This window comes from Pipistrellus hanaki (genome assembly GCF_964339955.1).
Source record: "Pipistrellus hanaki genome assembly, chromosome: 2".
Lineage (NCBI taxonomy): Eukaryota > Metazoa > Chordata > Mammalia > Chiroptera > Vespertilionidae > Pipistrellus > Pipistrellus hanaki.
The window spans coordinates 168,298,508-168,320,426 of record NC_140504.1 but is presented as its reverse complement, the minus strand read 5'-3'; the positions used below and the strand labels follow the sequence as shown (position 1 = coordinate 168,320,426).

Below are 21,919 nucleotides of genomic sequence, written 5' to 3'. Positions count from 1 at the left end.
GGAGGAAATACTCAACCCACAAAGTTTAAAGACAACAAAATAAAAATAATAGAAATAAATAAAGCAAATAAAAACAACAAAAGCAAATAGATTTAACCAGAAGAAGCTTCACAGTTTAAAATGCCTGCAGTGACTTCTGTCCTGGTTCCCTGAAGAGGTAGGTCAGTTTTGCAATAACAGACACCAAGTTCGGGTATTTTCCAGAGCATGCATCAGTTAGTTGCATAATTCCCTGAGTGGAAGAACTGAGGTTGCAAGGAAAATAAGGTTCAACGCTTCTCCAGCAAGAGGAGGCGTTCTTGCAAGGCACGGAGACCATGCACCACAGAACAGGCTTTCTAGGTCTCCTGGGGAGACCAAGCAGGAGCCTAAGAATGAAACCCAGTTGTCTAGTCTTTTATGTTTGCAGAGGGGGAAGTGGGACCGGCCCCCTGTTTGGAGCAGCAGATTTCAATCAATAATTTGCTTTGTTAATATTAAGTGCAGCGGTTCTAGGGGGCGGGGCTAACCTGCTGGCAGACGCGACCAGCAACGGCTCTCCGAAGCCTCCTCCTCCCCACCCCTCACTAATCTCAGCCCATTTTTTTCCCTCTCTATGTCCTCCGACTGAACAGCCCAAATCGGGGCTGGGGATGGGGGGAAAGCAACTAGCGTTTGAGAGCAACACCACCTATACCCTTCTACGTGATCTGCACCTTTAAACCCACTCGATCACCATCCGGACCCCGGAGGCACCACCCACATCCGTTTAACATCACTTCCTTCAGAGTTAAGGGGGAAAAAAAAAATCTAGGAACTCGAAGGGTTGGGTCGAGCCGCCTTTGGGGTAGGGCGCGGACCTCCTGCTCTAGGACTCCCGGCTCTGCGCCTGCTCCGCCCGGGGACCCCGCGCACTGACCACCATGGAGCTGCGGCCTCGTCCCGGGGCCACCTGTTTGCTGGGCTTCAGTCTCCTCCTGCTCCTGGTCACCTCTTCCGATGGACTCACTGGGCTTGGAAAGGGTCAGATCGCATTCTTATCTTAATCTTTACTTATCCTGGGTCCCAGGCCGGCACAACCCTCTTCTCCTCTTAACACGGCCCCCCTCCCATTCTATCTCTTAAGTCTCGCCAGGTTCTTTTTTTATCCTAGCCAGCCAACCGCTCTTGGAGTCTGAAGATTTATTGGAGCAGGGAGTAGCGGGTCGAGGGAATGATGGGATGGGACGTTGTGCTTGGTAAGAGTAAGGAATGGCCCTTAGATGAGAAGAGGCATGTTTAAGAGCTCATCAGCACAGTGCTTAGCACTTGGGAGGTCCCCAGAACGGTCAGCTTTACTGCTAGGAGAAACGGCCTTTTCTGGGGGGACATGCATATGCAGAGAGAGAGCCTTGCCCTGGGTCTGAAGATGCCCCAACCTACCTCTTCCTCAGGAGTAAGGTTACTGCCTTCATGCCCTTGGGGGGGGGGGGGGGAACACCACACCTCCATTCCAGGAAGTGGTGACTGGTGCAAGAGGAAAGGTTAAAAGAGGGTAGAAGGTCTGAAGTCAGAGGGGCCACCAACAGGTGTCCCTCCCGTGGTTCAGTTGGTGTGTCTGAAGAAACGGAATTGTTTGTGAGGGCTGAGGAGACAGTGGTTATGAATAGGAAATAGAAGACGTGATCTCCCTACTCCATCCATTTCTTACATCTTCATTCGAACTCGGGGTTTATGCTCTTCTAAGTGGGTGAGTGGTAGCATTGATTCCCCTCCCCTCCCCTTCCTTTTTTTTTTTTTTTTTTTTTTTTGTACTGATCTTACTCTATGGAAAGACTCTGCAGCAGTTCTGCTGTTTGAAATTTGATTTTTCTCTTATCCTCCCTATTTGTTCATTTCTCGGTGTGTGATGAGATTGGGTGGACATTCAGTGTGCCTGAATAATACAGCCCCTCCTTAATTCAGTAAATAATTTTTGATCACCTACCATATTCAGGCACTGTCTTGGACACTGCTGTTAATAAGAGTTTCAACTAGGAATAAGTACTGGAAATAAAATGAAATTGGGATGGAGAGGCTGGAAAGGATGAGGGAACGGATATTACCTGAACGAGGAAGGTCAGGGAATGCTTCTCTGAGGTGATATGTGGGTTTCCATCTCAGCGAAGAAACTGCATGGAGAATTCTACTGGGCCAGAATGTTTTGAATGCTGACAACCCCATTTTAAAACAGATTACTGTATATTTAGTTTGAAATTGTAAGAACCAAGAGAGACAGAAGGGTAGTGTTAGGAGTGTGGGTTTTGATCTGAGTTTCAATTTATTCTGCCACTAACGATCTAGCCCAGGGCAAGTTGCTCAAAGCTTAGTTTCTCATCTGCAAAAGTGGGCTTAATAATAACTGCCTGAGACATCAGCAGGTAATTTACTCTGTTCTAGTTACTGAGTTCGGTGTAGGCAATCCCTTGGAGTCATGCATTCAGTATTTTTATTCCTGGTTAGACACGGAGCTCTTGTGGTTATTCTAGTTGTCATTGCTGAATAACAAACCGCTCAAACATTTAGTGGTGTGAAGAGACCATTTGATTATGTTCACAATTCTGTGGGTCAGGAATTCAAAGAAGGTGCAGTGGGGAAGGTGTGTTTCTCTGTTCTGTGATGTCGGGGGCCTCTGCTGAGCTGGTTTCTTCATGGGCTAGCGTGGCCTCCTCACAGGAAGACAGCTGGATTTGAAGAGTGAGCGCCTCAAAAGAACAAAGTGGAAATGCATAGCATTGTTGTCATCTAGCTCTACAGGTCACATAGCATAGCTTCCGCTGCACTCTGTCTGGGCCTGTTCACAGGGGAGGGACATTAACCTCCCTCACTCTTTTTTAAAAAAATATATATTTTTATTAATTTTTTACAGAGAGGAGGAGAGAGGGATAGAGAGCTAGAAACATCATGAGAGAGAAACATCGACCAGCTGCCTCTTGCACACCCCCTACCGGGGATGTGCCCGCAACCAATGTACATGCCCTTGACCGGAATCGAACCTGGGACCTTTCAGTCCACAGACCGATGCTCTACTACTGAGCCAAACCGGTTTCGGCAACCTCCCTCTTGCTGCAAGGGGGAATGTTGAGTTCACCTTGTAAGAAGAGCCTGTGGAATGGGAAGTAGCCAGAAGACTAATCAAGACAAGTAAGCAAGCAATTACAGGGCGTTGTATAAGTAGCTCTGGCGCTTTCCAGAGGGTGGCCTGGTGGTTTGCAGACAGGAGAAACTGCATGACTCTACTGTTTTCAGGAAATACAGTGGTATGGTATGAGCACTGAATAGGAATCAGGAGACTTGGGATTTTCTCTGTGTGTGTGTGTGTGTGTGTGTGGTTGTTGTTTTAAATATGCTTTTATTGATTTTTAAAGGTAGAGGGAGAGAGAGAAACATCGACTGGCTGCCCCTTGCATACCCCTACTGGGGATTGAGCCCATAACCCAGTCATGTGCCCTGACCAGAAATTGAACTGGTGTCCTCTTGGTTCTTGGGTTAATGCTCAACCATTGAACCACTCCAGCCGGGTAAGGCCTGGTTTTAATCCTGGTCAGACCATATAGCCAGCTGTGGTCTTCCCTGCAGACCATTTATTAAATAAGAGAGTTGAATTAGAAATGACTCCTAAGAGTTCTTCCAGACCTAACCTTCTAGAGTTCTAAAATAATTTTCTTATTCTCCATGTGCTAAAAATTTGAACTATATTACCTATGGGGAGAAGTGTAACAACTAACATTTACTGTACGTTGCTATATTCCGGCACTGTTCTGTGCATTTTTCGTATGTTGGCTGGTTTAATCCTCATAGCAACCTTCTGAGATGGATGACATTGTCATCCCCATTTCGCAGATAAAGAACCTCTAGTGGGCGCAGGAGTCACACAGCGAGGAAGTGGGCCAGCTGGGCTCCGAATCCCAGAGCCAGTGCTCTGCACAAGCGCACACACTCCTGCTCTGAGTGCAGAAACGCCTCTGAAGACTTTAAAGGAGCAACCAGGACGTTGTTAGTGGGGGTAGTTTATGTCCTCCTGAAACAGAAAAATGATTGTCAAGTCTTTGGAATAAAAATTAGGGACTGACACATGGGGAGTGTTTACACTTCACATTGTTTCCTATTCACATTCACAACAATTCACAACGGAACAGATATTTTTCTTAGGCCTATTTTGCATTATGCAAACCATTAGTGGCCAAACTAGGATTCTAAACCAGCTCTGTTTGACCGCAGACAGACTTTTTTTTTTTTTTTTTTTGTCACTATGTTATTCTACCACTCAGGTACAATGTTCTCTATTTTAGAAGCCTGCCTGCCAGCTCTGACACTTGACCTTTCGTCAGCTGGGAAGGGATGAATAATACTTTTCTGATGTCTTTCAATTACACGTGAAAACAATTTTAGGATGAAGAGCTTAGGAAGTCTGATGTAAATACTGTGTCTAGGAATGGTCACTTTCCTTCATTTTTCTTCCTTTTTTTTAATATTAATGTTTTTAGGGAAGGATTTGCTGATACGGGAGCTTTCAGCTCACTTTGCAGACAACTGGCATAAATTAAGCGGCAGTGCAGGTGACACTTTAGGAAACCGGACTCTCTTCGAATGTTCCACGTTGGCATGGGTGTGGGTGGGTGGTGTCGGGGAGTAGGTGATTTTAGTAACAAGGTAAATACTGTACCCTCTCAAGTTATTTTTGAAGGGAAACAAAAAACTTAGGTTTTCTAGATCTGAAGGCAATGTTTACATTTTGGTTTGGTGAAGCTACACTCCTTCATTCATTTATTCATTGAATTTTTACTAAGGAGGCAGTGAAGTCTTGTGAGCGGTTAAACTATAGACTCTGGAACTCAACCACCTACATAGGTTCTAATCCCAGCACCGCCATTTACTAACAGTGTAACCTTTGGCAAGCTATTTAATTTCAGCTTCCATAGTTGTAAAATGGGAATATTAGAGTTTCTACCTCATAAGTTTATTGTGAGGATTAAATGTCAGTACATGTAAAAGCACGCAAAACTGTGCCTGGCATGTAATAAATGCCATATGAAGGTTAGTCATTGATACTGTTATTGTATCATTATGTTATTGTAATTATCAGTGGTCTGCAAAGTGCGGCTCGCGAGCCACATGCAGCTCTTTGGCCCCTTGAGTGTGGGCTCCTCCACAAAATACCACGGCCTAGGCCAGTCTATTTTGAAGAAGTGGTGTTAGAAGCAGTTTAAGTTTAAAAAATTTGGCTCTCAAAAAAAATTTCGATCATTGTACTGTTGATATTTGGCTCTGTTGACTAATGAGTTTGCCGACTATTGGTAATTATGCCATAAGTAAATAAAAAAGTAATGATGGGGATTATTCCTGTTATTAAAAAAAAAAAACCAGTTACTTTTTACTATGATTTTTAAAAGAAATATTGTACATGTGATGAACTATTTCAAATTACACTTCTAGATTTACTCTTAGGAATAATGCAATAAGGTGCTAAGGAACTTTTGGGGTACCAGAAAAGAATGTTAATTAGGAATCAAGAGACCTAAATTCTGGTTGAGCTTCCTGTGGTTTTGGGTAGGCTCTGCCCTTTTCTGGGCCCTTGTAGCACGAGGGGATTGGAGTAATCTCTTAAGTTCGTGCTGTCCAATAACAGTACAACTAGCCACGTGTCACGCTTAAATTTTAAATTAATTAAAATTCAATACAATTAAGAGTTTAGCTTCTCAGTTGCATTAGCCACCTTTCAAGTACTCACCTGCCACCTGTGGCTTGTGGTTACTACATCGAACAGTGCAGATACAGAACATTCCCGTCAGTGCAGAAAACTCTATTGAACCATGCTGCCCGGGGGACTTTCTTAGTAATAACTCCTGTGACTTAAGTTTTATCAGCTAGCTCCTGAGTAGCCCACGTTTATGGAGAAATTTTATTTTACCTGATATTAATCTAGCTTCCCTGACTTTCTTTTGGCTGACATTTGCCTGGTATATATGTTTCAATCATTTTATTTTTTACTTTTTATAAGCCCTTTTTTTTTTTAGGTGCTCTTGTAAACATCATAGTTTCATGTTCCTTAAAAAAAAAAAAAAAAATCTGATCATTACTGTCTTTTAATTCCAACTGGCAAATTTAGTCCGCTTCTGTTTGTGTTGATTATGATGTTTGTGGTGATTAGAGATGGTCATATTTCTCTCATCCAGTTTCCATTGCTTCTATTTTTTTTTTCCCTGTGCTTTTCCTCCCTCCATTTGTGCTCTTGCTTTAGAGGTTGAGTATTTGCTTGTTCTTATTTTGTTTTATATCCTTTATTAGTTTGGAAGTTGGCGCTCTAGTTCTTTTCTTTTAGTGGTTACTCTTGAAATTTTACTTGCATACTTAACAAAATCTAACATTAATATCTTGGATGTTATTAAGAACATTTTAACTTCAAGTCATTTCCTCTTTATAAGTAGTTGTTGACTTGCACTTTAGTTCTGTCTTTTTTAAAAAAACTCTACAAGTTGAGCATTACAAAATTTTCTACAGATAATACTTAGAATTATTGACGTGTTTACCAATTTATTTGTTCACTGTTCTTTGTATCTAAGCTTTCTTCTGGAATTCCTTCCTGAAACATGCCCTTTACTTATCATTTTTCTCTGATTCATTTCTCCCAGGGGACTATTTCATATTTTCTCATCTCTTCAAACCTCCAGACTTCTTCCACAATCCTTGCTCTCAGCTGGTGACCAGGCTTTCTATATAACAGAAGACAAAGGAATTAAAAGAGACCTTTCAAAAACTGTCACCACTACATTTACCTACCTTCTAGCACCGGTGTTCATAAATTCTTCCTTTCCTGTCTTTGTTGGATAAACTGTGCTCCTAGCAAAGGCTAATTCCTCTACTTGAGTGATAAATCCAATGTCCTTTCACCTACTCATGATATTTAAAATATATATATTTTTATTGATTTTAGAGAGTAGGAAGAGGGAGAGAGAGTCATCAGTGATGAGAGAGAATCATTGATTGCTGCACGCCCCACACTGGGGATCGAACCAGCAAACTAGGCATGTGCCCTTGACCAGAATCGAACCCGGACCCTTGAGTCACATGCCGGCGCTCTATTCATTGAGCCAAACTGGCTAGGGCTCACGATGTTTTTTTACTCTCCCTTGTTATCTCGTATCGTCAGCTTTTCTTCCATTATCATACAATTTCTATCAGCTTTCAGCATCCTATATTTCCCTCTCCATTGAGTTAAAACCCTTTCTCAACCATAGCTCCCTTTAGCAATGCCCTTTTTCCCCTTCAGCAAAATTATTTGAAAGTGTTGTGTGTCCTAGTTCTAGAATTCTTCCTTTGGGCTATCTTGATTTGCTCTAATTATGCTGTCATCTTCACTCCTCTATTGAAGCTAGTCTTGCCAAAGTCAGCATTGTTCTTCAGTCGCTAAATCCAGTGGTCATTTCTGATTTAACGGGAATATTGGAGTCAGTTGATCACCTTTCCTTCTTTTTTATTTTTTTAAAATATATTTTATTGATTTTTACAGAGAGGAAGGAAGAGGGATGAGAAAGAAACATCGACCAGCTGCCTCTTAAACACCCCCTACTGGGGATGTGCCCGCAGCCAAGGTACATGCCCTTGACCGGAATCGAACCCGGGACCCTTCAGTCAGCAGGCCGACGCTCTATCCACTGAGCCAAACCGGTTTCGGCGTCACCTTTCCTTCTTGAAGCATCTTGGAAACACTTAGATTGTACGACTCCATGCACTGCTGGTTTTCTGCCGATCTTGCTGGCAGTTCCTTCTTAAGGCCTTGGCTAGTTATTCTTTATCTCCCCTAACCTGGCAGGGCTCCAGGGCTCTTGGACTTCTCTCCATCTATACTCACTCCCGTGGGATCTTATTCAGTCTCAGGCTTTAAATTACATCCATTTGCTCATAACTCCTTTGAATTTCAGATTCAGATATTCAGCTGTTCATTCAGCATCTCTAATCGGTTGTCTAGAAAGCATATCAAAATGAACATATACAAATTCTTTTTTCTTTTCTTTTCTTAATCCTTACCCTAGGATATTTTTTCCATTGGTTTTTAGAGAGAGTGAAAGGGAGGGAGGAGGAGAAAGGAGACAGAGTTGTCTAGTTGGGCATCCTGCCAAAGCAGGATTAAGTTGCCTGAGTGTAGGTGTTGACAAGTAGAATGATGGGGATCACATTAAGTACCTTCCAATTCCTCTGAGCATCCCCCCAATTGCACTCTTACTTAATTGTTCACTCTTCAGGATTAGACTTTGGGCCCTGGGCAAGTGACACATTTTCTCTTGGCCAGCAGCCCATGCTGTTGGGAATGAAAAGAGATGAATGCTAGTTTGAATTTTGCCCCCATGTGCTAATCTGAATGAGCTATTTCTTTCTCTGTGTTAACACTGATGGAAATTTGAATCTATTTTCTAGGAAAGAAAGGTGTGGGAGATAGTATAGTAACTGAAAAATGATAAGGTTGAATTTTAAATCCCAACTTGACCTTTTACCAGCTCTGTGACCTGGTACAGGTTATGTAACTTGTCTGAGCCTCAGAAGTCTCAACTGTAAAGAATAACAAAAGCTGCCATTCACTGATCACTTATACCACATGTGTCAAACACAAGGCCCGCGGGCCAAATCCAGCCCGCCAGGCCTTGCAGTGTGGCCCGCACCGCGCTGTCATCACTGCACTCTGCTGTCAGTTTATGACATTGTCAGTTTATGACTGTTCAGTAAACCATTCGGCCCGCGATTTAGGCTGGATTTTAGATTTTGGCCCCTTCTCTGATTGAGTTCGACACCCCTAACTTATACCTATTTTAATGATGAGAAAACAAGAGTAGAGAGCTCAAGTAAAAGAGGATTATTGTAAATTATTGCCAGATTTAAATGAGGTAACAGGTGTGATATGCCAAGAATATAGAAGGTGGTCAATAAATAGCAGCTAGCATTATAATCACTAACATTGGGTAATTTATGTTAGGGCTGAAATAAGATTCATTTACTCAATAAATACTTTATGGAGCACTTACCTTGGCCATGTGTAGAGCTAAGAGCTAGGGAAACAGAAGGGAATAAAGCAGTTATGTTCACAACTCATAGGGAATTCACTCTGGGGTAAAGGGGATCCCATCCAACATTTCAATTCAGCCTGGGAAGTGCTGTCATGGGAATCAGGGAAGATTTACTAGAAGAAACGACCTCTAGGTTTATACCTGAAGAATAAAAGGGAGGTGAAGGTGGAAAAGGCAGAAGAGCAGTGATTATGAAAGCTGGAAGGGAGAAAGTGCATGCTGCATTTAAGGAATGGAAAGAAGCTTTGTGTGTGAGATTTTAGGAAAAGTGTGGAAAGTGAGCCTGGAGAGGTGAGCGAGTGCCATATTCTGAAAGGCTTTGTAAGTGCTGCTGCAAGAGTTTGGCCTTTCTTTTTAGGACTTGGAAAGCCTCTGAAAAGGTTTTACCTGCCAGAGATGTGATTTTAAAATATCACTCTGGATGAAGTGTGGGGAATTAAGACAAGAAAAAAGCTTTAAAAATATTACCTCATTTAATCCTTACACCCACACTTCGAGGTAGGTATATTATCTTGATTTTACAGATGAAGAAATTGGGACTTGAAGAGCTTTTTCTTTATTCACAAAATTCACGCATTTCATAGGAATTGGGGTCGACATCCATCTCTTTAGGCCAAAAGCAATATTGCTGAATTGTCTTCAACTAGTAATGATTTGATATGACCTGCTTAATGTTTACTCTGTGGAAAATTCAGATTCATTCTTATGAATGTATTATTAGTGGCTCTGCGCACGAATCTGCACACCAATAGCTCTCTGCGGGGCCTGGCCGCTCTGCGCCCGCTGCCCAGAGGCTCTCTGTGGCCCAGAGGCCCTCCACGTCTGGGCTGGGACACTTGCCTCATCACCACGGCAATGAAGCAAGCATTCCACCTGGCCATTCACGCTGCCCGCTCTCAGTGGCCGGCCCCCCACCCCTGGGACTGGGGGACTCCAGTGGGGTGCCACAGATGGCTATGGGCACCGCCATATTTGTGACGGAGCAATGGTTAATTTGCATATTATCATTTTATTATATAGGATTTGCATAGTCTGTGTTAGGTTACCAAGCATTTTACAGACATTTATTTTCCTATGATTAGGCAATGTTATCTCCATTTTACAGGTCTGAAAAGTGAAGCTTGAGGTATGGGGCAGTCCTTGGTCCAAAAACCCAGAGAGTGGTGCAACTGGGACTTGAACACCATGCTCATGACAGAGGAAAGCCTTTTTTATGGGTGACCATGCCACACTTCTTTCTTGGATCTTTGCTCTTGATTCATGTGTGAATGTTTATAAGACTCTCTCTTCTTCTAGGTTTTGGAGATCACATTCATTGGAGGACACTCGAAGATGGGAAGAAAGAAGCAGCTGCCAGGTATAAGATATGATTTTAGATTATTGAGGGTGGTAAAACACTTTTTGGACACTTTAGTATGTGAAGATCATGCCAAAGCAGGGCAAAAACTGAATACTTGCATGATAACAACAACACTAATACTATCTAACATCTATTACTATGCACCAGACATTGAATTATGTGAATTAGCTTATTTAATTCTCATAATAACTCTTTTGAGGTGGGTACTGATGTTACCTTCATTTTGAAGATAAGACAACTAAGACATAGAGCAATTAAGTAACTTGCCAAAAATCACACAGCTAATAAGTGGTGAAGCCAAGGTTCAGATGCAGGCATTCTGGCTTCAGAGCCTGCACTGAACCAGTAAACCATACTGCCTACTACTCTCAAGTTGAGCAGTCCAAAATTCCAAGTCTATGCACAGACAACTGACACAAAGGGAGAGAAAAGGCGGAGCAGGGAAGGGAAGTGCTTTGTATGCATTGATTTATTTAATCCTCACAACCTCTAAGGTTGGTTCAGCCTGTGAAGTAAGAACTATTATGCAGGAGAGGAAATCGAGATACAGAATGGTTAAGTAAACTTGACAATAGTTTACATGGCTAGTAAGTGGCAGAGCCAAGACTTAAATGTTTTGGAGAAATACTAAGACCCAATATACTGATGTGCACCTACATTATATACATATATTTGCACAGAAACACTCACAAACTATAGTGCTTGCTTTTGCTAGAACAGATCCTACAGCTTCATACCTTCTGAATTAGAGTAGGGTTGCCAGATTTAGCAAATAAAAATAAAGGATGCTCAGTCAAATTTTAATTTTGGGTAAACAATAATTTTAAATATGTCCCATGTTGCCAAAACCGGTTTGGCTCAGTGGTAGAGCGTCGGTCTGCGGACTGAAAGGTCCCAGGTTCGATTCCGGTCAAGGGCATGTACATTGGTTGTGGGCACATCCCCGGTAGGGGGTGTGCAAGAGGCAGCTGGTCGATGTTTCTCTCTCATCTTCTCATCGACGTTTCTAGCTCTCTCCCTTCCTCTCTGTAAAAAATCAATAAAATATATATTTTTTAAAATATGTCCCATGTAATGTTTGAGACATACTTATATTAAATTTTTTTTTTTTTTTTTTTGCTCTGCCAGTGTGTCTCAGTATTAGTGTCATCTCATGATCCAGGAAATCATGCTTTGGTTCAATTTCTGGTCAGGGCACATGCCTGGGTTGCAGGCTCAATCCCTAGTCGGCGATCTCCCTCATCGACTTTTCTCTCTTTATCTCTCTCCCTTCCTCTATCTAAAAATCAATGACTTTTTTTTAAAAAAATCAAACTTTTTTTTTTTGTTTATCTGAAATTCAAATTTAACTTGGCATCCTGTATTTTATATGGCAACTTGACCCAGGAGAAAAATTCCTATTAGTCTTTCAAGTTCTAAATCAAATGACTATTTTTAGATAAAGTCTTCAGTGATTTTTCTGGGCAGTTTGTGTTTTTTCCCCTTGTACTATTACAACCCAGCCTATATCCACCCTACATCATGTATAATAATAAAAGCATAATATGCTAATTAGACCAGATGTTCTTCTGGACATCCTTCCGGATGACCTTCTGGATGACCTTCCAGATGAAGCCGGGGCTGGGTGCCAGCAGCCAGGGAAGGAAGGCCTACTCTTGCACAAATTTTGTGCATCAGACCTCTAGTAGTAGATATTATTCTGCTTCCCATTCAGACCTTTGATTTCCTATAGGGGAACTGTTTTGTGTTTATCTCTGAATCCCCAAACACGGAGATGCTGAGTGATTGAAATGGCTATTGAATAAACAGTGATTGAGAGTCACTGGGTGTAAGGAATGAAGGGGGGGAACTAGCATTTGTGAATTGTCTTCTATGTACTAAATACAGTCCTGGTTGTTTTTTTTGCAGTATTTAATGTTCATAAAGGCCCCATTAGAAATGAATGGGCAGAGTCTTTGGCCACAGGGAGATAACATTCCCAGGAGGCCTCTCACATTTGCCATAAATAAGTGATGCCATTCTAGTCTCTTATCTCTGAGAGAGGAGGACCTGGGTCTAGTTGGCCGGGACTCTCGTTGCCACAGCAACAAGGGGTCCTATCCCAGTCAAGGCGCACCGGAAGTCCGGCTTGCATTTCCGGGTTGCGTCTCAAAGACGCCGACAACCAGGAAGTTGACTCTCCGGTTGCACATGGCGGCGCCCCGAGAGGATGCCGCTGGTGGTGTTTTGCGGGCTGCCGTACTGCGGCAAGAGCCGGCGCGCAGAGGAGCTCCGCGCGGCGCTGGCGGCCGAGGGCCACGCGGTATACGTGGTCGATGACGCGGCGGTGCTGGGGGCGGAGGACCCGGCCGCGTACGGCGACTCGGCCCGCGAGAAGGCGCTGCGGGGGGCCCTGCGCGCCGCGGTGGAGCGGCGCCTGAGCCGTCACGACGTGGTCATCCTGGACTCCATCAACTACATTAAGGGCTTCCGCTACGAGCTCTACTGCCTGGCGCGGGCGGCGCGCACCCCGCTCTGCCTGGTCTATTGCGTCCGGCCGGGCAGCCTGAGCGGGGCCGGGGGACCTCGGGCGGCGGCGGCTGCGGAGGAGAAGCCGAGCCGGAACGTCAGCGTGAGCTGGCGGCCGCGCGCTGAAGAGGGAGGAGGGAGACCTCTGGCGGCGGGCGCCCGCGTCCTTGGGGGAGCGCAAGCAGCGGACTCGGTAGTCAACGGGGGAACCCAGGCACACCTGCCTCAGGAACTGGAGCCGGAGGAAACCAGGACGCCAGATCGCCCAGCTGCCGTGATCCCCGATTCCGAGAAAGCTGCAAACCCTGTGTCCAGTGCCTTTTACCCTCCCGAACTTCTGGAGGCCCTAATGCTGCGCTTCGAGGCTCCCGACTCCCGGAACCGCTGGGATAGACCCCTGTTCACCTTGGTGGGCTTCGAGGAGCCGTTGCCCCTCGCAGAGATCCGGGCCGCCCTCTTTGAGAACCGTGCTCCTCCGCCCCATCAGTCTACCCAGTCCCAGCCCCTCGCCTCTGGCAGCTTTCTGCACCAGCTGGATCAGGTCACCAGCCAGGTGCTGGCGGGACTGATGGAAGCGCAGAAGAGCGCAGTCCCCGGTGACTTGCTTAAGCTTCCCGGGACCACGGAACACCTTCAGTATACCCGGCCTTTGTCCATGGCTGAACTGAGCCGCCTCCGACGCCAGTTTATTTCCTACACCAAAACCCATCCCAATAATGAGAACCTGCCTCAACTGGCCAACATGTTTCTGCAGTATCTGAACCAGAGCCTGCTCTAACCAGAGGTGTTTGCGGAGCATACTGATGTGTGGTTGTTGTGCTTGACTCACACTTTTCAGAATGCCCCTGTGCCAGGTCCTGAGTTTAGAGCATACTCAGACTAGAAAAACTGGGGAACTAGCTTGAAGGATCTTGGCAAATTTCTCCAGAGGACAGAGCTCAGATGGACAGGGCTTGCTTAGATTGGGGTCTACTTGGGATATCACACTGCATTGATTTCTGTGATATCCCAAGCTGAACTGTGGAAACCAGACTGGATGGATGAATTGTTCTAAAACAATTGTGAACAGAAACTTAAGATGGCACAGTTCTGCATCTGCACTGGCCCTTGCTTCATACCACAAATAGTTTTTTTAGTACTGTACCTAAGCTTTTTGCTAGTCTCTCCTGGGATCTGGGGTCACAGATAAATCCACTGGTTTCTGTCCTTGGGAAGCTTTGGTTCTAGTGGAAGTAAAAGACATAGCCACTAGATTATTTTATTTAATAAAACCTTTTAGAAGAAGAGAGTTGGCTGGAATCTCTTTCACTTAATGTAACTTAATGTTCTTCATATAATTAATATAACATTTTAAATACACATACAGGGGTGGGCAAAAGTAGGTTTACAGTTGTGAGTACATGCAAGTTTATTATTTTTTTTTTTTTGCAGTAGTGTATTTATTTTAAATTTCTTTATTAAGGTATCACATATTTGTCCTTATCCCCCCATTCCCATCCTAAACCCCTCCCCACGCATACCCCCACTCCAAGTTTATTCTTGTATTATTAATTGTATTATTTTCCATACAAACAACTGTAAACCTTTTGCCAACCCTATCTATTTCTGCTGTGCCTTTGAAATAGTACTTCAATAGTGCATAATAAGAGAGGAGATACTTTGTTCTAATCTAGAGGGATTGTCACTTCTGTAATTTGTGCTTCACTCTGTTTCAAGGCAAATGTCACTAAGTTTTTCTTTCATTCTTCCGTTGGTTATTTATTAAACAAACGATACCTATCTTACCAGTGCTTTTGATTTTCAGAGATGAATTGAGTAATATTTGCCCTTGAGAGGTTAATAGTTTGTTGAGAAATACAGACAAGTAAACATGATTACAGGTCATAAGGGGCTTGTGGTTAGAGGGTGGTCATAGAATGCTTCAGGAGTCCAGAGGAGGGAAGAACTAACTAGCTGTTGAGAGAAGGTGGTTTTGCAAAGGCTCCAGATGGATTAATATGTGAATTGTCACTTTAAAACAAGGGCCGGCAAATAAATATTTTAGGCTTTGTGGACCACAGCCTCGCTGTTGTAGCTTATCAGCTTTGCCATTGTAACACAAAAGCAGTGATAGTCTAAAAATGAGCCCTGATCAGTGTGGCTCAATTGGCATATGCCTGGGTTGTAGGTTCAACCCCAGTTGGGGCATATATGAGAGACAGCCAATCAATGTTTTTCTTTCTCCCGCTCTAAAAAAGAAAAAAAAAATCAAGTCCTTGAAAAAAAAGAATGTCAATGTGTTTTAATAAAACCATGTACACTGAAATGTGAATTATGTTTAATTTTAACATATCCCAAGGTACTATTCTTTAGACTTGTTTCAACCATTTAAAAATATAAAAAACATTTGTAGCTCAGCTCTACAGAAGTAGGCAGTAGCTTGATTAGGTCTGCTGATTGTAATTTGCTGACCTCTGCTTTAGAAAGCTGAACAGCAGTTTGCTTGGAAGAAAAGAGAGCAAAACATTTTTCTGTAAGTGCAAGGATATGTTTTTAAAAAAAAAATAGGTTGCCATGGTTGGTAATTTATTTCTTGCTTATCAGGCAATCTGTACCGTCTTTTGTTTCTGATATATCAGTGAGGATTCCTGCCGCAAATGGAGGTTTGAACTAAGAAATCTTTTAAGTCCTTTTCCAATGACTTCTGGATTGCCATTCTAAATTGAAGTAGACTATACTAGTCAGACAGCAAGAACGTTAGTTTTGGAGTCAGATTTATCAATTACTTAGTTGCAGAATCTAGATTTTATGTGGCCAAATATTTAATCTCTTTGGAGTCTCAGTTTTCTTATTACTATACTGAAACCATTTATATATATAAAATCCTATATGCTAAGTGTCTGACCAATCAGTTGACTGCTCAACTAGTCACTATGATGCACACTGACCACCAGGGGGCAGACGCTCCCACCAGTAGGTTAGCTTGCTTCTGGGGTCCTGCACATCAGGATTGGGTGAGATGCGCCAGACAGCTCTAGAGCTCTCCCACCTTCTCTCCCTGGCCAGCTGGCCCCCATGGCCTTGATCGGGACTGGGCGAGATGGCCCCAATTGACCCTGATCACCGGCCAGGCTGAGGACCCCACCTGTGCACAAATTTGAGCGCCACTCCTTAATAATTTATCTAAGGATTATTGTAAGGATTTAAATGAGATAATGCATATAAAGTACATAGCACCATGTTTCATAATAAAAGTTTATTACATTTTGCCTATTATAGTTACCTGGACCCCACTTGTCACCTAAGCTTGCCCTACTCATTTGCTTTATAGAAATCTATCCCAAATTTGTAGTAGGCCTCTGATAAGGAGCTGATAATTCATTTAGCACTTATTAAATTAATTAGTTTATGTGTATTTAGAATAGTGCCTAGTACATAGTAAATGCTACATACGTGTTGGCTATTATATGATTTTATATGCCAGATGTAGGGGATATAGAAACAGCCAAGAATTCCTTAAGGATCCAAGAACAGTGGGGGAGATGGGGAAATATGATAAACCAGTGTAGTAAATGCAGTGTTCTACAGTGTATGAGGATGTATTGATATGGTGGTTGGATGACTGCTTACCGAGGACCCTCCTGCAAGTTGTCATTTAAACCTTGAGAACTTGGAGAGCTTCATCTGGCCAAGACTGGTTCAAGGTGGATTATGTCACTCGTTATTTACAAAAAAGAAAAAAACCTTTTTCCTCCTTGATTATAAAAATTACATTTAATTGTGGAAAAATAGAGGAAGTATAGTAAAATCTATAATCCCATTATTCAGGAATAACTGCTGTTAGGTTTTGTTACATTCCCTTTGGGCTTGCTCTTCTGTACATATTTGTATAATTAAAAGCAAACTACAGCTAATAATTTTATATTCTAGTTTTTACTTTAAAATTATACCAATGAAAATTTTTATTATTATTAATAGTTATATCACCTTAACAATTTAAATATGGTGTTTTCTACATCTTTAAATTCCAAATTTACAGGATTTACACTACACTAATGTCAGAATGTATCAGTAATTTTGTTATAGTAATCTGTTATTAAATAGGTTGTCTTAAAATTTTCCCAACTGGAATCATACTACATGAATGTGCACTAGTCTTTGTCTTCATAAAATGGTCATTTTTATTAAGATAGATATCAAGAAGTGGAATTGCTAAATTATAATTTCTTTGTTTTATTTTTAAGTGGATTGCCCCTGATGGTGATTATCCATAAATCCTGGTGTGGAGCTTGCAAAGGTAAGTGCAGATGATCAAACCTCAGATCCGTTCTGAAATATTAGCATTTAAAAATAGGGGCAGTGACTGCTGATTACTTTAACGGATACCAAAGAAATACATGACAGAGATTCCCTGCTCCCAAGAAATATGCAATTATATTTGCAGGGGGCTGGAGGGTAAGGCAATTAAGATAAGTAGAGTATGAGATTAAGTGCCTCAGTAGTCATATGGACAGCAAATGTTAGCGGGAGCTGAAAAGTACAGAGAGATGAGAGAAGGTTAGGAAAATCTTCCTGGAGGACTTGAGGACCAAATTAGAACCCAAGGTTACTTTATTTGGTAGCATGTATTTTTTTCTGCTATACCACCCTGCCACTTCCAAGTCAGACTTTTTTCTTTTGTTTCTTATGCTATACATGTAAAATTCTAGTTGAAAAAGGAGTCTAAAATTAGTGTAAATAATTAGTGTTACATAAATACATTAGTGGTATTGTTACTCTGCTGTCTATTCTCTAGGAGAAGTTATTGAAATGTGTAAAAAAGCAAATAGTAATAATTTTTTCATTTGTATAACATCTATATTTTATAAAAGAGGTAAAAGCTTTAAAGAAGTGACATCAGTCACTCACGGTCACGTAGTTATGCAAGTAAGTGGCAGAAGCAGAACCAGAATTCAGGTGTCCTGATTTAAGGGTTGGTTATATGAATCAGCTCAGCAAATTAGAGTTTGGATATAACAATGTTTTCTTCTAAAATCTTCCTTCCCTTCCCCCAGCTTTAAAGCCCAAATTTGCTGAATCTACAGAAATTTCAGAACTTGCCCATAATTTTATTATGGTAAATCTTGAGGTAAGACTTCCTGAGTTTCTCCTTTCTGTTTTAATTTCAAGTCTTCACTCTTTTAGAATTGCCATTATTAATAGTATAAAATCTTATTTAGCAGAGCTAGCTGCTTATATGTATGCATTCTTCTCTTGACCTTTAACACTAAGTCTTGTGTCAGACATGGTAGAAAACTGTCCAGCCTCCACTTGTGGGAGGAAGTAGGCTAGCTAGGATTAGATAAGATGACTGAATTTTAAGGTCCCTTCATTCTTAGTCCATGATTATGACATGTTTTTACATCTTTGTATAGTAGCTGATTTAAAGGGATAGTCATACATGCAGGCTGTGAGTTCCTGCAAGATATGATTCAGTTGAAAGCCAAGTCTGTCTAGGCTTGAATGTACATTATATAAAATAATGTTTACTTAAACACAGTACTGGAAATTTTCTGAACACAGTAACAGTTACTGTTGTGCCAAGTCCAGGGGGAAATCGGCGAAGAACAAAGCAGAATTTTTTTGCCCTCATTGAAATTACCTATGGGGGCTTGAATGCAGGGAGACAGACAAATATCAGATGGTGGTAAGTGCTATGGCTAAAATTGAAGGGTGGAGGGGATAGTTTGCAAACATGGTTATCAAAGAAGGTGACATTTGAGCAAAGATTTGAAGCAGAAGAGGGAGTGAGCCAAAGGATAATGAAGGAAGTGTCTCCAGGCATAGGGAAAAACCAAGTTTTACAAAAGCCTGTGTTACGAGCATGCCTGGCTTGTTTAATGACAGCAACTGCAAACAGGTTAGTGTGCTTGAAATAGCCTAAAAAGGGATAGGGCATGGAGTTAAGAGAAGTGCCCAGGTGGCAGGTCGTGTAGGGCCTCTTATGCCAGTGCAGTGACTTGGGGTTTTACCCTGAGTGAGAGAAGAAGCCACTGAAAGGATTTGAGGAGAGAGGGAACATGATCTGACCTAAGGTTTTTAATTCATAGGATGAAGAGGAGCCTAAGGATAAAGATTTCAGCCCTGATGGGGGTTATATTCCACGAATTCTTTTCCTGGGTAAGGTGAAAGATCTTAATCTGGGGACCCAAGATGTGAAAGGAGAGAGACTTGACTCGGCACTTCAACTCCATCTAGTGAAATTATACTGGGATAGCTAAAAACAAGAAACAAAAAGCAGTTTCAGGAGAGCGTGGGGAGAGTTCTGAGTGCCAGAACTTCAAGTCTGAAGTTTTTTCCATTAACTGACTGCTTTTGTGAGCAAAACAGAGTATTGATCATCTATTTAGTCAGCAATTGTTTGTGTATCAACTCTAAGTCAAGAACTATGTGAGACACTACAGGGACACAGATAAGGCACAGTTCTTACCCTTGACACCATAGAACAGCTGGGGTTCCATTGCCAAATGGAACCAGACAAATGTCTTTCCACGAACGACTTTATAAAAAATATTTAGTGACTACCTACGGTAATCTTTATTTAGCATTCTGTTAGATTCTATGAGGAAAACAGGTAAAAATATAGGATTCCATCATCATCAAACAGAAAAGGAACATGTCAAGAAGAGGGAACAGCACATGCCAAGAAATGGGGGAGAGGTGTTGTAGTCAGGAAACTGGGAAGAGTTCATTGTGATTGCAACATAAAACACAGGGATTAGGGCGGTGAGGTCATGGGCTGCAAAGATGGGCAGGTCTCATTTCCCAGAAGGCCTAGTGTACCATATAATGTTTGAAGTTCCTGTCTTGTAATTATTGCAACCCCTGTGCCATTTTGTCTACAACAGATCCCAGTGGCAGGGTGCGTCCTGAAATTATCAATGAGAACGGGAACCCCAGCTACAAGTATTTCTACACCAATGCTGAGCAAGGTATGGTTATGGTGAAGGGAGGGAGGTTTGCCGCTAGAGTTAACCAGGATGAACCATATGGGAGGTCCCTGAGGGGAAACTCAGTTCAACATGTTAGCTGAGCATCTCCTGCACGACTAGCTTTTGGCTAGGTCCTGTGTAGAATATAGGGGAAAGATAAGACTGAGCTCCTTCCCTAACTACTTCCAATCCAGTTGGGAGCTAACTGACCCACGTGAAACTGAAGAACTGAGGCTCACAGAGGTAGTCACTTGTAACCTCGACAGGAAGTGAAATAAATGAGACGTTCATCTAAGAGATATAATGGGGATGGTCGGAGGGTGTTTTCTATTCCTAGTGTCAAGTAAACATGTGCAGTCTATGACAGGATAACTCTAATCCTGGAGGGTAAGCCAAAGTAACTACTAATATTTTTGTGGCACTTCAGCTTTATAAAGCACTTTTATTATCCGTGCTCATTTAATTTTTGCAATAATCCTATGCAAAGTAAGTAGCGTTACCACATTTTACAGACGAAGAAACAAATTCAGAGACGCAAAATGACTTCGCAGGGCTAAAGTCCAGAACTAAAACGTGTGTCCAGATCCCATGTTACTGTCATATTTCTCCTAAAACATAAAAATCTATATTAAAGATCTACTTCGTATTCTCACCCCCACACCCCCAACCTTTATTTCACAGTTATTCAGGGGATGAAGGAAGCTCAGGAAAGGCTGACGGGCGATGCCTACAGAGTGAAACATCTTGAAGATGAGTTGTAACATGAATGTGTTCTGGAAGGAGAGCAGCCGGGCGGGGATATTGAGGAATCACTCAGAACAACGAAACCAGTCAGGAAACCTTGCTCCTCCTGCCTGTGTGGGAAGGAGCTCTCTCACTGTGGAAGAGTTCTGCTAATGGAAGCTGGTCTCCATGTTTGTGGATCCAGCAGCATGTGGCCGGCTTCCTCCTCCTGCCCCTCTGACCTATCTGTCATTGAATGTAAAGGATACTATCTTTTGACACAAAACTTGAGCCATTTGGAGGTTTACTCCATGCACTTAAGTGTTGGAATCTTTTTCCATTTCCTTGCACTCTACTGACCTTGCTGGTGAAGGGAAACCAGGAGCATCTTTTCTACAACGTTAAAATTGCAGAAATTGCTGATCGTTTCAAACAATAAACCCTACGTGTAAATCAGTAATTCTGACCCCACCGAGAAGACCAGCCTGATTCTTCTCTTTTTCCCCTCCCGGGAGTGATCTTGGCCTTCCTCCTGAATCCCTACAACTTCCTTCCTCTTCTCCTGCTTGGGTTTCCCTGTTTGCACGCATGCGTGTGCAGGAATGGCTGTGTGCTTAGACTCAGCTCCAGCTGGAAGCATGCTTTCCCTGTTACGGTTGGAGAAACTCAGACCTTTAAGCCCTAGGCAGAGCCATTTTTGTCAAGTTGTCAACTGTATTTTTGTACTGGGGTTAAAAAATATATTAATTGTACTATTAAACTTTAATAAAACTTTAAGAAGAAGTATGTTGTGATGGCCTTTTTTGTTACTGGAGAATGGAGGGAGGGATGGAGATCAGAAAGAAAACTAATCTTGAGGGCCTAATTTAGGACTCTCCTGCTCTCATACCTTCTACATTCAAATGGGCATCAGAGCTCATCACTTCCACTTTTTAAACAGCTGAATTCACTCTATCATTATTGCTGTTTTGGCGCACTGCAGACTTTTTCTGTTTCTTAGACTATTTCTTGTGACGGCCTCTTAATTTGTCCTCTACCAATATTCTCTCCTACAATCCATCCTCCCTGATTTCCAAAATGCAAATGTGACAGTGTCACTCCCCTGCTTAGAGCCTTTTCCTTCACCTTCAAGACAATAGTATTAACATTAGGAAACACTTGGGCCTCATTATGGGCCAGGCCCTCTTCTGAGTGCTCTGTGTTATTCCACTGCATTTGCCTTTAGTCCTAATAGCCCTGTGAGAAAGGTACATTATAATCTCCATTTTACAGAAGGATTTGAAGCATGATCAAACCAAGACACGGGATAAAGACAAGGTCTT

The 21,919-nt window shown here is 42.4% G+C and overlaps 3 protein-coding genes and 1 long non-coding RNA gene across 4 annotated transcripts in view; 3 read left to right on the top strand and 1 right to left on the bottom strand.

Moving 5' to 3' along the window:
- The window catches only part of LOC311616960, a 50,606-nt gene extending 33,467 nt beyond the window's left edge, over positions 1-17,139 (bottom strand). Inside the window, exon 1 of the long non-coding RNA XR_014794025.1 lies at positions 14,451-17,139. This is a non-coding gene — a long non-coding RNA (uncharacterized lncRNA). The remainder of the gene's footprint in view (positions 1-14,450) is intronic.
- CC2D1B (coiled-coil and C2 domain containing 1B) overlaps positions 1-21,919 on the top strand; it is a 502,063-nt gene that overhangs the window by 195,170 nt on the left and 284,974 nt on the right. The gene's annotated exons all lie outside the window — the stretch shown is intronic.
- Positions 757-21,380, top strand: TXNDC12 (thioredoxin domain containing 12). The gene is made up of 7 exons (XM_084872952.1): positions 757-1,002; positions 10,353-10,413; positions 17,148-17,200; positions 17,958-18,031; positions 18,993-19,062; positions 19,791-19,874; positions 20,556-21,380. Exons 1-7 carry the CDS (start codon positions 903-905, stop codon positions 20,633-20,635), a joined length of 522 nt encoding a protein of 173 aa, XP_084729078.1. The 5' UTR covers positions 757-902; the 3' UTR covers positions 20,636-21,380.
- On the top strand, positions 11,793-14,208 carry KTI12 (KTI12 chromatin associated homolog). The gene has a single exon (XM_084872937.1). It carries the CDS (start codon positions 12,626-12,628, stop codon positions 13,700-13,702), a length of 1,077 nt encoding a protein of 358 aa, XP_084729063.1. The 5' UTR covers positions 11,793-12,625; the 3' UTR covers positions 13,703-14,208.